The sequence below is a fragment of the Sorghum bicolor genome, chromosome 8 (assembly GCF_000003195.3).
Source record: "Sorghum bicolor cultivar BTx623 chromosome 8, Sorghum_bicolor_NCBIv3, whole genome shotgun sequence".
Lineage (NCBI taxonomy): Eukaryota > Viridiplantae > Streptophyta > Magnoliopsida > Poales > Poaceae > Sorghum > Sorghum bicolor.
The window spans coordinates 60,900,559-60,915,826 of NC_012877.2; the positions used below are offsets into that span (position 1 = coordinate 60,900,559).

Sequence of the window (15,268 nt, forward strand, 5' to 3'; positions counted from 1 at the left end):
CACGGCAGCCACGGCGAGGGTTGGGCGGGGGCCAGCCAGGGCAACACACGGACGGGCCCGGGGACGATGCAATGCAATGCAATGCAATGCAGTGGACAATGGTGGTGGTGTGGTGTGTTAAAAAAAAAAAGGTGGTGTTTTTCTACTCCCCAACCATGGCCAAGTGGACAAGAGGAGAAGAAGAAGAAGAAGAAGAAGAAAGGAAGGGGGGCGGTAGGAGAAGCAATGACTAGCTCGAGTGCAATTGATGTTAAAGCAGAGCCGACCCAGCTAGCTAGCGCGCTCTCCGGCCCTAATCATGGTGCCCAATGACGGACAGGGGAGGACGCAGAAGAGCAGGCCGGCCGTGACATGCACAGTCATGACAGCTACCAGCCTGCTGCATGCAATTTGCGGCAAAGCCAAAGGCAGGTGCAGCTCGGATTGCGGTCCGTCCAGTGATCCATCCATCCTATACTTGCGCGGCTGCCCTGCCACTCTGCTACACTATGTCCTACCATGATGACCGTGCCGTGCTGCGGCAGTCCATGGTACCCGTGCCGGCCTATGGCTTCGAGAGGAGTCGAGAAAGACAGATGCCACCGTTATCGTATAGCCAGCGGAAGAGAGAGTGGCCACAGCAAGGATACGTTTGCGCCGCCGGTTAGAAAGTTAGGGTTTTGAAGGGTTGTGTGATGTTTATATATGTGGCTCAGAATATATGTAATGATCATGATGTATCCTTAAAGCATCAAACGATGGAAATAATCGGACCAGCCTATTAGCCGTGTCGTGCACTACGAGTCAAGTTGCAGGCTACACACGACACTACCAAACACAAGGAAGGAAGGAACGACGGGAGCCGGAAAGAACCCAGTACAAGTAGCAGGTGGTGCAGTGCGTACTGTGCAGGTGTAGTAGTATCTCTTTTTTCCACTCTCTGCACTGCACGCCACCATGTGTTGTGTGGATGGCATGCATGATGTACATGTACGACGACATGTACAGTACACACACTCGCAAGCAAGCATTGTTGTCTTGACTGATGAGCCTGAGCCCAGGCCCAGTATGCACGTGCCGCCTCAGGGGCTCTAGCTACTACGCTGACTCTTCCACCGTTGCTCCTGCTCACAGAAGTCACAGTCTGCATGCATGCACTAGTGTACACGAACTAGTATACGCGATGCATGTACAGAGTACATCCATACAAGTGTTCGTCAATCCACGTATGTACCCGTACTTCAAATTTGCGACTGGAGACATGACAAGGCGGTCCCCGGCCGATCTGGCACATACCATGCATGCAACAAAGTTACAGTAACCTCGTACGTGTATTATTGGCGCTGCTACATCATGCACGTGCACATAAGCCCTACGTTTTTCTACCGGCTTTCAGCCATAAATTTTCAGACAATTAAATATTGTGTAGGAAAAAGGGGGTTTTTGCACCACCCACTCTCTGTGACCGGGAGTCATTTTACACGCTCGCTCTTTGCTCTTTAACCCGGCTTATACTAGAGTACACTAGTCGAATCCCCACTCTTTTTAGCCTTTTTGTTTGAGCTTATCAGCCGAATTTATCAGTCATTTAATAGTATTTTTCTCTCACAGTAAATCAGTCAACAATACTTTCTGTCATGGCTTATCCGTCAAAAACGATAATTAATTTTAGATGAGGGGAGTACACTTTAAAGTTTGACTATCAACAATTATATCTGTAGACAGATTTATTAGAAAAAATAGTATATGGTGTAATTTATATAAGGGGCATTTGGCTACCGGACATGCAAAGTGGCGCGCATTAGCTGAAAGACACTTTTTCATGTAACACTCACCACCAAAACAGTTGCCATTTGTAAACCATAAGGCCAATGGCTATGAAATTTTAACAGCAACAAGATATGATAGTTATCTACAAATCATCTAATACTCACTTCCATAGAAAATCTTGTTAAGGACATGAAATCATGTCCACCAGCAACCTTAACAGCCATGATTTGCTGGTGGACATGATTTCGTGTCCTTAACGAGATTTTCTATAGAAGTGAGTATTAGATGATTTGTAGATAACTATCGTATCTTGTTGCTGTTAAAATTTCATAGCCGTTGGCCTTATGGTTTACAAATGGTAATTGTTTTGGTGGTGAGTGTTACATGAAAAAGTGTCTTCCAGCAATGGTCACCACTTTGCATGTCCGGTAGCCATTTTTCCCTTTATATAATGATACTCAAGATGTGAGGGAGAGAGTGTGTAGCTTTTACTATGCAGTTAGATACACATTATCTTTAGATATATAATGAAAAATAAACTATATATCTCATAAAGTCAAAACGACTTACAATACTTTGACCTGCATTATAGGTAAACAAATTATTATCTCAAAATGAAATAAAATAAATTATACATTATGGTGAAAAAAGTTGTAGCAAATTTAGCAACACCCATGTTATTAGGTTATCAATAATTCAATATGTAAAAAAAATTATGTATCCATAGTCAAAGGTAGAAATATGTGATTTTCTATCGACATATTAGTTGAAGCTTTTAAAAGAAGACCAGGTCAACCTACGTTTGTGATTGACTAATTGGAGAAGAATCTTCACTCAGGGCACAGTTACCTCAAGCTCATCACACATATTTCACAGATAACCTCAGTGGCTACGGATGGCAAAATTGTGTTTTTGTTTGAACAGAGTAGGTCTATCAAGTGACGATGATTATTCACAGCATGCAACACTAGTAACAAACAAAATAGGTGAGTCACTACTCAATTGTTATCAGCAGAAAAGGGACAGCTATTTTACATATATGTATTTATATCAAGGGCTAGTGCTTCGGGAGTAGGATTGCTCATTCAGCTAGTGGATGCACAAGAGGTAGAGGCTCTCCACTTGTTAAGGTAATATTCAAATAAGTGAAATCAGGATGAAAGATGAGTAAAGTTTCATATAAAGGATAAAAAAGAATTAAAGATAGGTAATGAGGATCAGTTTTTAGGGTAGTGACGCTGTGTTGGAGTCCACATTACATTGAGCTGGCTAGCTACGTGCATGTGCATGTGAAAGGATTTGGGAAGCTTCGTTCCCTCTAAAAATGACCAAACACGGTGTGACATCAGCACGCTCATGTGTAAAACGTTTTGAATAATTCTCCTTTGATAATTTGTTAACTAAATAGAAATTTCATTAAGCATGAAGCCTTTTTAATATATATATACTCCTTTTGATTCAAAAACATAAATCATTCAGTACACCGACATGGCATCCAATGTTGCAATTTGACTTGACTTGAAATATTTGGAAGAGCATCTCCAACAAAACTATCTAAATGACATTCTATCCCCAAATTGGGTAGTGGAGGCCATATTTATACCTCACAATTTTGTTGGCCTCCTATTTTCCCTCTCACACCACCCATTCATATTGCCCCCTACTCGACAACTCCTCCCGACGACTCCTCACCTTGTGGTACGACTCCTTCCCCGTCGGTGGCCCTCATCTAGCGGCTCCCCTCCCCGCTAGTGGTCCGCTACCCCGATGGCCAAGTTAGTCTATGGCGACGAGAAAGGAGGAGGATGACATGTGGGTCTCACATGTTATATTGACCCTAGAATAAATTTGAGAGCCATAATTTAGGTAGTATTATTGGAGTTGAAAAAAATGGGTAGCATCAAAATGTGTGGCTACCCAAACAGACAAGTAGGGGCCCTGTGAATGGTGTAGTTCAATCTCGCGGTGGATGAGTTTTACGCAATGAAAAGAATCATAGCTACCGCGAGACATTTGATGGATTTTTTTTTATTCTCGTGGTGGGGTGATTGTGAATCCAGTTATATTATCGGTTGCAAAAAGAGCCGAAGTCATAAATCCTTTTGAGAGTGGTTTGCTCTGAGATGGGCCGTAGTGATTAATATTAGATTATTAGTGAATGCGGTGTGCCATGTTGGCTATAGGAAAAGGACTCCACTTCTGTATGTAAACTTTTATAATCCCAATTCGATCAAATAATTAGGCACCAAAAGGATGAGTCTAAGAGCACTCTCAATGCTAGAAACTACATGTAGTAATTTCTATACCTATTAATTTCTATAGACACTATATATAGAAATTATGGTCCTAATGGATAGTTTCTATAGAATAATTTTTTATCCAATCATATTAATTCTCTCTTCATTCTCAACCAATCATATCACTTTATGTCTTAGATCTCGTGTAGACATGGTTTCTAACTCAGGGCACTCACAATGCAAGACTATTTATTTTTTCTACATCTTTCTTCAATAAATATGCTGCCACATCAGCAAAAAGCCATAAATAATGTGTAATTAATTGTCTTGGACTCTGTGATAGAGTCTTACATTGTGTGTGCCCTTAGACCCAGTTTCTATGATTTTTACTCTCTGTTCCATAACTACCTTACCACATCAGCAAAATGCTTAGGTAGCGCTGCAATTAATATCTATAGAAACTATGATAGTTTCTGCATTGGGAGTGCCCTAAGGGTATCCACCGATTAACCCCCATTTAGTTCATAAATAGTTTACTATTTTCTTAAACAAATCAGCTCACTTTTATGGTATTTATTGAAAATGAAAGGGATTGCACCAATATCCTTAGGTTCATTGAAAATGTAAACCTTTTATATATGAAACACTAATTGAAATATTTGTGTTTCCATAGATAATTGGATGAACTTCATCTTGAGTTGTCTAGCTCTAAACTTAGCTTTCAATTATTTCAGGTTATATGCCTTTTGCAGCCCATAAAGATCAAGTCACTAATGAATCTCCCAAATAGGTTCAGTCTCAGAGAGCTCTATCCACAAACCTAACTTTACTTACTTTCCAAGACAAAAGGAAAAGAAACACACGTTTAAAGAAATATATCAAGAGGGCCACTAACCCAAAAAAATGATGTGATCCAAAAGGCCAATTCGTTAGTGGAGAGGCAACTAGCTAGACTTGTATGCTGGGAACATATCTATCACCTTTAGTTGCAGCCGAATCCAGTCCTGATGTGTGTAGCCTTTCTAGCAAGAGAGTACATGTACTGTATGTAGAAAATTTCATATACTGATTTTTGGGCAAACAAAGGAGTGTAATGATCCACTGATCAGTTGACACGTACGCTGGTCTTTTGCGCCCAATAATGCATCTTCTGATCTCAGTGTGCATCTTTTGGCTTGTTTAAACTTTGTAGCCTCCAGCTTTGAGTTCTCAGTAGATTTTGTTTGGTTGAGGGCTATGAGTTCTCTGCATACAAAAGTTGTTCGGTGGCCATTTGGTCGTTACATTATTCTGAGTACTTTGCATTAAGATATAGATATTAGTCAAACAGTTTAAGAATACAATAGTAAAGCTTTTTTTCTGCATACATAAGCTCTTACGTTAATATCCCTGTAGGTTCAATTATTCTTTTTCTTTTATGGTCGTTTGTGTTCTATCTTTGTCTTTACCAGAAGCCTCTTTAGCTCCTGCCACATTTTACTCAAAAATTGGAAGAAAAAAAAGGAGAGCCGTTATAATATCGTCGGCATGGTTTATTTTGAAATAGCTCAACTAATTTAGCAATATAATTATGATATAAATGTAAAAAGTCTAATTCCCATCGTGCATATGCTTCGTGGATTTCTTGAACGATGAAGTTACAAAAACTGAGCATAGTTCAAGTGATTAGCCTCTTTATAGAACCTAGCCTACTACATTATGTATTTACCACTTAAAGTGTTAAAAACCGCCTAAGGACCCGTTCAATTATCCTGGTTTGGAGCCAGGAATAATTCCAGTTTATCAAAACTATATAAACTAGTGAATCATTTTCACCTGAAATTATTCAAGGTACTCAGACCAGAGGAACTGAACAGGACCTAAATAACTCTTTGGGCAGTTTTGAAGTTGGTTTGGCTAACGTGGTATGTAACATAACATAATTGTGAGTCAATAACAATGAAAATAGTCTATGTAAATCTCTACATATCGAGGGTTCATTCACTACATAACCACATCAACTACAAAACTCAACATCTTGACCCTTGGTATCTACTCTCTTTTCATGAAAGCTCAACTTCTAGAGTTGTCTTAAGTCAATTTTTTAGAAAAAAACACTAAAATTTATATTACCAAATTAATACTATTAGATTTATCGTAGAATATATTTTCATAAGATACTCAGTTTATGTCATAAATATTGATATTTTTTTCTATAAAGTTGTCAAACTTAAAGAAGTTTGACTGGCACACAAATTCTAGTAGCTGAGTAATAATGTTCAAATGACCCTAAATAGTTTTGTAGGGCTATCTTTTTTGTGATCGTACCCATCTTGTGCGTGCACGTAGCTCATCTATAAATTGTCACATTTTCTACTTCTATTTTTTATCCCCTATCATCCTAACCGCTCCCTTTTGTCTATAGATGGACAAATGGATGGTATGGCCCCACACGGCCACACAACATGAGCCAATTTACACTTGGGCGCCATGAGTATGGTATTGCTCTGTCACCCGACATGCTCAACCTAAGACCCAGGCACGACACAAGCCAAGATTAACAATGTCATGCTGATCTGGTGAGCTCGAACCGTGTCAAGCTCGTTCATCTCGTTCTAGCAAAAAAATAAAGAGATGAAAATATCTAGGTGTTTAGCAAGTTCCACCCACCATATTATATAGTAACTGGATAAGTCCTATGAGTATGTCCCATACTTACCAATAAGTTGTTTAGCAAAGCGATAGAGACCTGATCAAAGGGCGTTGTTCGCTGGTCCGAAAAATCATGGCTGAAATTACTGTGAATTAGTTCAATTTCATAGAAAAACACATGAACAAGATTTTTTTTTCCCGTATTCCAAGCAAGGGATGTGGTGGGGCATAAGAAGCAAATAGATGGGGCACACCTGTTGTGCCTTGTAATGAAAATATGAGCGAGTTGAATTCCGAGAACCCAAGGAAATTACAATAGATAGACTACTCTCATGATCGATAATATTGTATAATTGTTGTAAAATCACTTCCATGCCATCTGAGCTCAACTAATCTTGATCTTTAGGATTATCAGGGTTGGTGAATTAGCTTAAATAACTAAGTTCTTTAGGGCTTGCGGATACACTCGTACTCACCTCAATCCATATATGTTTAAATAGATTGAGTGAAAAATAGTTATTTTTCTACCTCAATACATGTGGCCTAAGAGTGCATACAAATAATGCCTTAAATGGTTAGCACTCAGTTTAAGTTAATTAACTTGGACATGTCCTCTCACTATATTTCGCAAACAAAAACATTATTGATTGCTAAAAATGCTATTTGTTCACAGTACCATGATTTGATATTGAATTTATATCTCAAAGATGCAAACCCAAAAGCTAATATTATGCAAAATGGTGGTTTCAGACTTTTAATTTACTGTGTAAAGCTTCAAGTCTTACTCCTCGATCTACTTCTTTTAATTTAGCACCAACTTGTTCTTATCCTCTCTCTCTCTCTCTCTCTCTCTCTCTCTCTCTCTTAAAAAACCTCTATCTCCTTGTTTCTGATTAACACTCTTCTACTGCTGCGTTTGCGGTACCATTTGTTGACACTGGATTGCCTTTTCAGAGGGCATTCTCAAAATTGGATCCATTTCATATAAGCACTACTTTGTCCACATGTACAGCTGAAGGATCATCCTCAGGTGTATCTTAAAGTCCAAACTCTGAACCTTCATCCCCTTGTATTCAAGTTCAGGCTACCCTTCACCACCTTATGCATTTTGTGGAACTAGGAATTTTACAAATATGTAAATAAATGCTAACCCTAAATTTTACTGTCTTTTCTCTAACTCAACAGTGTTTGTTCAGAGCATATATGGAACCTCTCTCACAAATTTATTGCTATAGAACCTTAAAAGGTGGGGCTAGAGGTGAAAATGAGGGGATGTCACTTGATATTATTTCATGGATCTGGCCCTGCTTGTAATAATATAATGATACACATTCAATTGAGGCAATAGGCACATGATCCAACACAAGGAAACTGCCAAAGTCAACGTCAAAATCTCACATATACAGTAAGATTCCAAGTTGTCGCTCAGATTCCAAGTTGTCACGGTTGTTGCTGAAATGGAGACAGCTGAAGGATATGGTTTTTTAATCTGGCAACAAGTCAACTAATTCTTCGCTCTTGTGGCTGGTACAGACACTCGAATTTGCCTGCCTAATCGATCCCCCCCCCCCAAAAAAAAAAATGCCTGCCTACTCTTAGCATTTGGTCAACGAAATGTAGGGAGCCTATAATACTTAACAAAACTGCAACCATAAAGAATCGTTGAGATCACACTGTTTTTGAAAGCGATGTGTGCATTTAGAGATGGTCAGGAAGAACACTATATGCACTAGTTGACCTTGGATGAGATTCGCTTTTCTGCAGCAGAGCTAGAAAAACTGAGGTTCAAATTCAAGCGACAGAAATTTGTAATTTTTTTTTTGGGTTATCTCGTCGATGTGTTTTTTTGATACCTAGGAGAACAGTCTGTTCTGCTGCTTTTCAGGGCCTTTTCTGAAGGGCTTTTCATTGCCTTTTGTTGACATTGGGTTACATTTGACAGGCACTGAAAAAGTTGGATGGAATTCATGTAAGCTTCCTTTTTTTTCCTTTTCTTTTTTGAGTGGAATGTAAGCTTTCCTTACAACTCCAGGATTCAGCGGATTTCATGCAGGATTTAAATGGGCCGTATTATCTTACTGTGGTCTGTGGGCTGGGTACTTATCTCTCTGGGCTGGGAATCATCCAATAATGGGCTGTCACCAATATTTTCCATTTGCAAATGGCGACTGGAGTGGTGGCCCATGCTTCAATTGGCTCGTCACTCGTCGTCAGAGCTCTCTGATCAGACATCAACGTCGAGCGATTTCGGTACAGAAGAAATCGTGCCGAATTTCCGTGATATTTGAAAGGTTTGAGGCAGACAGGCCAACGGACTGTTTGAGAGGACAGTTTCGTGGCCCATTCTAGTTTTTTTTGGCATTTATAAAAATGTTTGCACGACGAAGTGGTTTTTTTTATTGCGGAATAAAAAGTAGATGGCCTTTCGGTGTTATCTGTCGCGTCTTTTTTGTTCGGGACTCGCGAGATTCGTCGAGTCTTTGCCTACAAACCATGAAGCCAAGAATCATTTTTTCTCCAAAAAAAAAGAACAATTCTTTTTCAGTTTTATTTATAACTTTTCTGGATAGGGCAGTGTGAACCTTCGACGGACTTGGGAGTTCTCCACAGCACAAACCACATTCATTCATTTTGGGAGACTCGTAAAATTTTCGAATTTGGCCAAAACAAAAAACAAATTCCTGTGACAAATTTTGAATATCATGGGACCGCAATCTGCACAGCAAGTAACACATACAACTCTCCAAAACATTTAGCTTCAGATTAGTTTTTGTATCACTGATTCTGTCATACTCGTACCAATCAGTTCATGCACATCTGCACTAGTTAGTGTTAGATACTCAAACTCACATTCCATCTCAATCAAAAAGAAAAAAAAAAGACACTCATACCATGGCACACTGCACATACCAGGTGCATTCAAAACACTGCACATCATATTCAGATTTTCAGATTACAGTTCAAAAGCATGGAAGCACTGCACATCATATTCAGAATTTCAGATCACAGCTCAAAGCATGAAAGCCTCCATATTGCGTTCACCAGCATCTCAGCAGTACCAAAGCAGCACATGCAGGAAACCTCCCTTTCACATAATGAACTCATACCTTTCACATAACCAAGTCATTCTCATCATGCTGCCGTCATGAACGGGTGCACAAAATCTCCTCCCAAGGACAAAGCTGCTGACTTTGCGGTTGTTGGTTGAGCACATCAGCACATAATAGTAGTATGCAAATCTGGCCCAGTGTCCCTTTCCATGCACCCACCTCACCTCACCTCCCTACCAAGAAGCAACCAAAAAGGACAACACCACCAAAAGAAAACAGGGGGGAGGAAAACATGGAGAAGTGCAGGAACCCACTTTATTTGGCCAAAATCTATAGTACAGCATTTGGACCGCTCCACTGGCTCCTTCTAGGTAGATATAGCTAACCAGAAAAGAAATCAAGATCTGTGTGCTTCGAAGTAGATATAACTAACAGAAGATTTAAAATGTGCACTTCTGATCATAATCCAGAACTACTTTATCCGTTCATCATAAAACATGATGCATTGAGTGTAATGTGTTGTTTAATGGTTGCTTTAGTTAGTTGTTTTGTTAGTATTGACACTGCGCTTTTGCTCTTTAGGCTTTTTTAAAGAAGAAGAACTGATCTTCAGGCTTTAAACAAGGGCAAGCAAGCAAAGACAGGTGTAAGCCCGCAAGATGTTAGCGCTATACTGACTGATGACTTCAAAGGCAAGCCAATGGTGCCATGACACAATCACACTATTTTGATGTATTTTAAGAAGGCATGATATTGACATATGTAATATATGCAACAGATACTACAAACCATCACTGCATGTACCGACAGATTGTCTCCATGCAAATACACAGGATGATCATGCTAACTACGACCCTATTACGTGCAAACTTCTCCATCATCTTTAGCCACCACTCAGCTCTCACTGGAAAAAAAAAAAGAAACAAGAACTCACAAAAAACAAATACTCACAAGAGGCAGCTGGGGCCCTTCGCCACCAATACCGCCATCATTAACCTCTGAGGCGTGGCATCCAACTTTTGCCAAAGAGCAACTGCAGGTGCAAAACAAAGTAGGTTTGGTGCTGGTTCCTCCTCTCTGAAGAATTCCAAAGGGAATGGATGGATCAGCTTACGCTTGTTCATCACATCACAACCCTGCAGGGGAATACAAAATTTATGTTATATTCTTGTCATGAACCTGATCTGTAAACCACCGGCAAGACCAAGAAATGGGTAAGTATTTACAGCAGCAAGCATGATCTTGCAATCTTCCACATAATATCAGAGTTAATACGATGTCTTGTTCTTCTATAGATTAACAGTTTGCAAGTATGTGAACGTGAAGAGGTAATCTAACATCCTTCTACCATGTACTGATAACATAGTCAGTAACAACAATTCTCAATACTATCTGGAAGTAAATATAAACCCAACTGTTTTGGATCAGATGCAATCTAATATGAAATGCACAACTGAATACAAGCTATTATTCTTGCAAGTTAACAGTTCCAAGTTTGTGAATACCTAAATACCATAGTCAGTTGCATGGCGATTCACAATAGCAGCCGAAAAGAAGTATAAAACCCACAAGCTTTGAACCAAACACAGTCTAATATGGCATGCCCACTGATTATGATCAATTTCTTAATTCTTGCTGCCTGTTTGTGATTTCAATCAACCTAACGAAACTTGGCACACTAGAAACTGAAACAAATGCAGAAAGAATAAACGTTAATAATTACCTCAGCTCTTCCAGTTGTGCAAACGGAGGGATGCAAGCAGCCTAGTCACGAAGAATGACAGAGTCGGCAATCTCCATGAGGGGCGCAAGGCATCCAGGCGCGAATTTGCGCGCAAACATGTGGGAGTATGTGCCATTGGACTTCCTGAGGTCCCTGATGAGCTCCGGGGAGACCTCCTCCGGCTGGTACGTGTGCGGATGGCCGTCGAACGAGTCGGTCCAGTTGACCCTGGTGAGCGTGAACTTGGTGCATCCGGCGGGGTCCTGCATGTCCAGCAGCGTCGGGAAGTAGTGCTCCTCCGGGTAGCACGAGAACTTCCTCTTGACGAGGCACGGCAGCTTGAACTTGTTCCAGAGCCTCCTGTCCCTGACCACCATGACGGCGTGCCTCCTGGTGAGCACGAAGAACTGGGAGCCGACGCGGAAGCTCTCGTAGGGCACCTCGGGGAGCATCACGTCGTCGCCGCGCGCGTAGTAGCGGTCGTGCAGCGTGGGCTCGGCGTCGAGGATCTCGATGAAGCTGCGGTGTCGTCCACGCGGGCCGGCATTGTCGGCGGCGAGCGTGCGGTAGAGCGCCGGGAAGGGCATCAGCGGGACGCAGGACTGGGAGAGCAGCGCGAAGAAGTGGTTGGCCGGGTCGTCGAGCAGCGCGGTGGCGAGGAGGCGGCGCGCGGCGGAGATGAGCGTGGCGGAGGCGCGCGCGGTGGCTTTTCCCCCGATGATGCGCCCCCTGAAGGAAGGCGTGGGCGGGAGGAGCAGCGCCGCGGATGGGTCGGCGTGGACGTACACGTTGAGGAGGTCGTGGTGGCCCGCGAAGAACTTCTCCCAGAGCGGGGCGAAGACGAGGTCGGAGTTGGTGAGGAAGAGGAACGCCACCTTCTGCTTCCTCTGTCGGTGGGCCGCGCCGAAGAAGCGCGAGGTGGATGCGGAGGCGGAGGCGGGGCCGGTCTTGGAGGGGGCGGCGGAGAGGAGCACGGCGCGGCGGAACAGCGCGAGGTCCTCCGTCTCGTCGGCGTCCGGGATGGCCGGGAGCGTGCGCGGCGGGATGAGGCGCGGCGCGAGGAGGAAGACGGCCGGGACGGAGAGCACCAGAAGCAGCAGCGACAGCACGTACGGCGAGGCGGCGTACGGAGACGCCATCTCCCTTGCTCCTCAGCCTCGCGACTGGCGATCCTCTCTCTCTCTCTCTGGTCGGAACAGAAGAGAGAACGGGACACGAAACCTCCGCCGGCTCAGGTGAGGACGTGGGGTCGGTTTACTGCCACGCGCGGGCCGGATCTCGCCGCCGCCACGGAGGAGGACGCGGGCATCGGCCGCCGCACGAGCGCGCGAAATCGGGAACCCGCGAACCAGGACCAGGATCAGGAAACAGAAAGGTGGGGAAGGCAGGCGCGGGAAGGAAACCGCCTGCCGCAGGCGCAGCAACGGGAACCGGCGGGCGGAGTGAGACGGGAAGGCGGCGCGGGGAATGGCGACGCGCGCGGCGGCGGATCCGATGAGGGTCTAGAGCCCAATCGCGCGGCCGGGGGGCCGGGGCGGCGGCGGCGGGAGGAGTGGAGACGAAGCAGAGCAGGGGCCGGGGTGGGGAAAGAGGAAGAGAGAGAGAGAGAGAGGGAGACACTTGTGTATTGGAAGGGGAGTGACGGACTATTAATAAATAAAACTTGTTCGTAACATCTTGTCTTCTTGACTTAAAAATCAACTCGTATGTGCGGTGAAAAAAAGATTAATATTATTAATTAAAGGTAGATTGGACCAATTAAAACAATTAGGGTGGTAGATCTAAACTTTAGAGCTTTAAACCTTGGAGCTAAAGGTCTAAATAAATGGTCTAAAATTAGCTTTAAACTTTAGCTCACCTTACATTAGAGCTTTAGACCTAAAATGAGCTGAAGTGCTCTACAATTTTTAGAGCTCTAAACTTTAGAAAAAGATAAAAAAGACGTAATTCGGAGGTTATCTGCATAAAGGGTCTTATATTTAGAGTGTTTTTTCTTCCAAATATGACACAAATTAAGTCTTGTCTGGATGCAAAGTATCGAAGAAATACTATGGTTTTACAAAATACTTTGGTTTTTAAAGGTATCATTGTTTGTATGCAATAAATCTTGTAGTCTCTTTTTTTTTGCGAAAATAAATCTTGTAGTCTCTAAAACAATGGTTTCATTAAATCTATAGTCTTTTTAGAGTTTTAGAAACCCCATAACATCTTTAATTTAAACCACACTTTTGTTTCTATTTAATTTATAGAACTATAGTTTTATGATACTACAGTTTTTGAAAACGACATAATCAAACAGGCCTTAATTCATAAACAAACCTAGATTGGGGCGTTGCTGCAACCTTTTTGTGACTGTCATGGTGTCACCGCACCCATGCACCATCATCCTCGGACCCCCTCTCCACGTTGTTGCTGCGGCCTCGTGGGCAGCATGGAATGTTATATCATCTTCGTGTTTAGTTGGCACTTTAATTAATAAATATAGAAATTATCTACTTTTATGATTTGATGAAGTGTTCTTGTAAGTTGGGATACTCATTGACCACACAAAGTTATGCTTTGGACATCTTCAAGATTGAACTCCCCACACCGTAAATCCTTATTTGAAGAGTCATGAGTAAAAGTCGTATTATTTGACATAAATTTAGTTAAATTTGAAAGTACTTGCTTTTAAATTATATTTTTTTGTGGATGGAAGGAGTATAGCAAACTTTTATTTTTATTTTATAGTCAAAAACAGAAAACAAGAATGACTCTTTAAAGTTATAGAAAAATATTAGAGTACAAATAAGTATCCAAGTAATATTAATATTTATGGACATTTATTTACAGAGTGAGTTATACGAATATTCGTCGAGATGCCCTTGCGAGCATCGATCATCACCGGCCGGAGGAAAATGGGAAACCTGTAGGAAACGAACAGTTCCCACGCCCGTCCCGTGCGTTGCGTGCATCGCATCGCCATCGGACCTGCAGGTGGCTGCTGGCTGCTGCTATCAGGCCTTGTTTAGTTGCTAGAAAATTCTTATATTTCTTGTTATATCAAATCTTGTAACACATACATAATAAAATAATAAATATAGATAAAAAATAATTAATTATATAGTTTGTCTATAATTTACGAGACAAATCTTTTAAATCTATTTAATTTATGATTGAACAATATTTGTTAATACAATGTCTATTTCTCAAAATATTTTATTTTATTACTCCCATATGGTAGTACTCCGTGTATCGATTACTACAAATCACCTGTTGCATTTTATTACAGACAGTAATGGGCGGGCGCCGGATCACGCTCACTCACGTCACGTCACGTCCCGCTTTGGCCTTTCGGCCTCGGGTTCAGGCTGACACGTGGGGCCCGGTGGCTGCTGTCGGCAGGGCCCGGGACCGCGAGGGAGCATGTGGATGGCTGCTGTGTGTGCTGCATGGCCATTTCCCGGAGCTCACAAGTGTACGTACTCGTACACGCCTCGTGTTCTTTTTCTTTTACTATACTATCATGTGGAGGCCTTGTTAAGTTCACAAAATTTTTCAAGATCCCTATCACATCGAACATGCATAGAGCATTAAATATAGACAAAAAAAAAACTAACTGCACAGTTTATCTGTAATTTGTGAGATGAATTTTTTAAACCTAGTTACTCCGTGATTGGACAATATTTGTCAAATAAAAACGAAATACTACAGTGCCCAAAAACAAAACATTTTGCAAACTACAGTAGCGGTGGACTGGTGACGGTGGGTGGATTCCTTCTTCCTGGCAGTAGTATATATATATGTTCCTGTTTAGTTCTTAAAAATTTGCTTTTTATTTCATCACACCGATACTTAGATATAAATTTTTTAAAACTAATTAGTTCATGATTAAACAC

The 15,268-nt window shown here is 41.8% G+C and overlaps 1 protein-coding gene across 1 annotated transcript; it reads right to left on the minus strand.

Moving 5' to 3' along the window:
- LOC8084463 lies at positions 10,372 to 13,009 on the minus strand. Its single transcript, XM_002443537.2, has 2 exons — positions 11,391 to 13,009; positions 10,372 to 10,803 (listed from the first exon to the last, which is right to left on the minus strand). Exon 1 carries the CDS (start codon positions 12,527 to 12,529, stop codon positions 11,432 to 11,434), a length of 1,098 nt encoding a protein of 365 aa, XP_002443582.1. The 5' UTR covers positions 12,530 to 13,009; the 3' UTR covers positions 10,372 to 10,803; positions 11,391 to 11,431.

Excerpts from the sequence above, each read along its gene's own strand:
- LOC8084463 (XM_002443537.2), bottom strand. The coding sequence starts at position 12,529 with ATGGCGTCTCCGTACGCCGCCTCGCCGTACGTGCTGTCGCTGCTGCTT.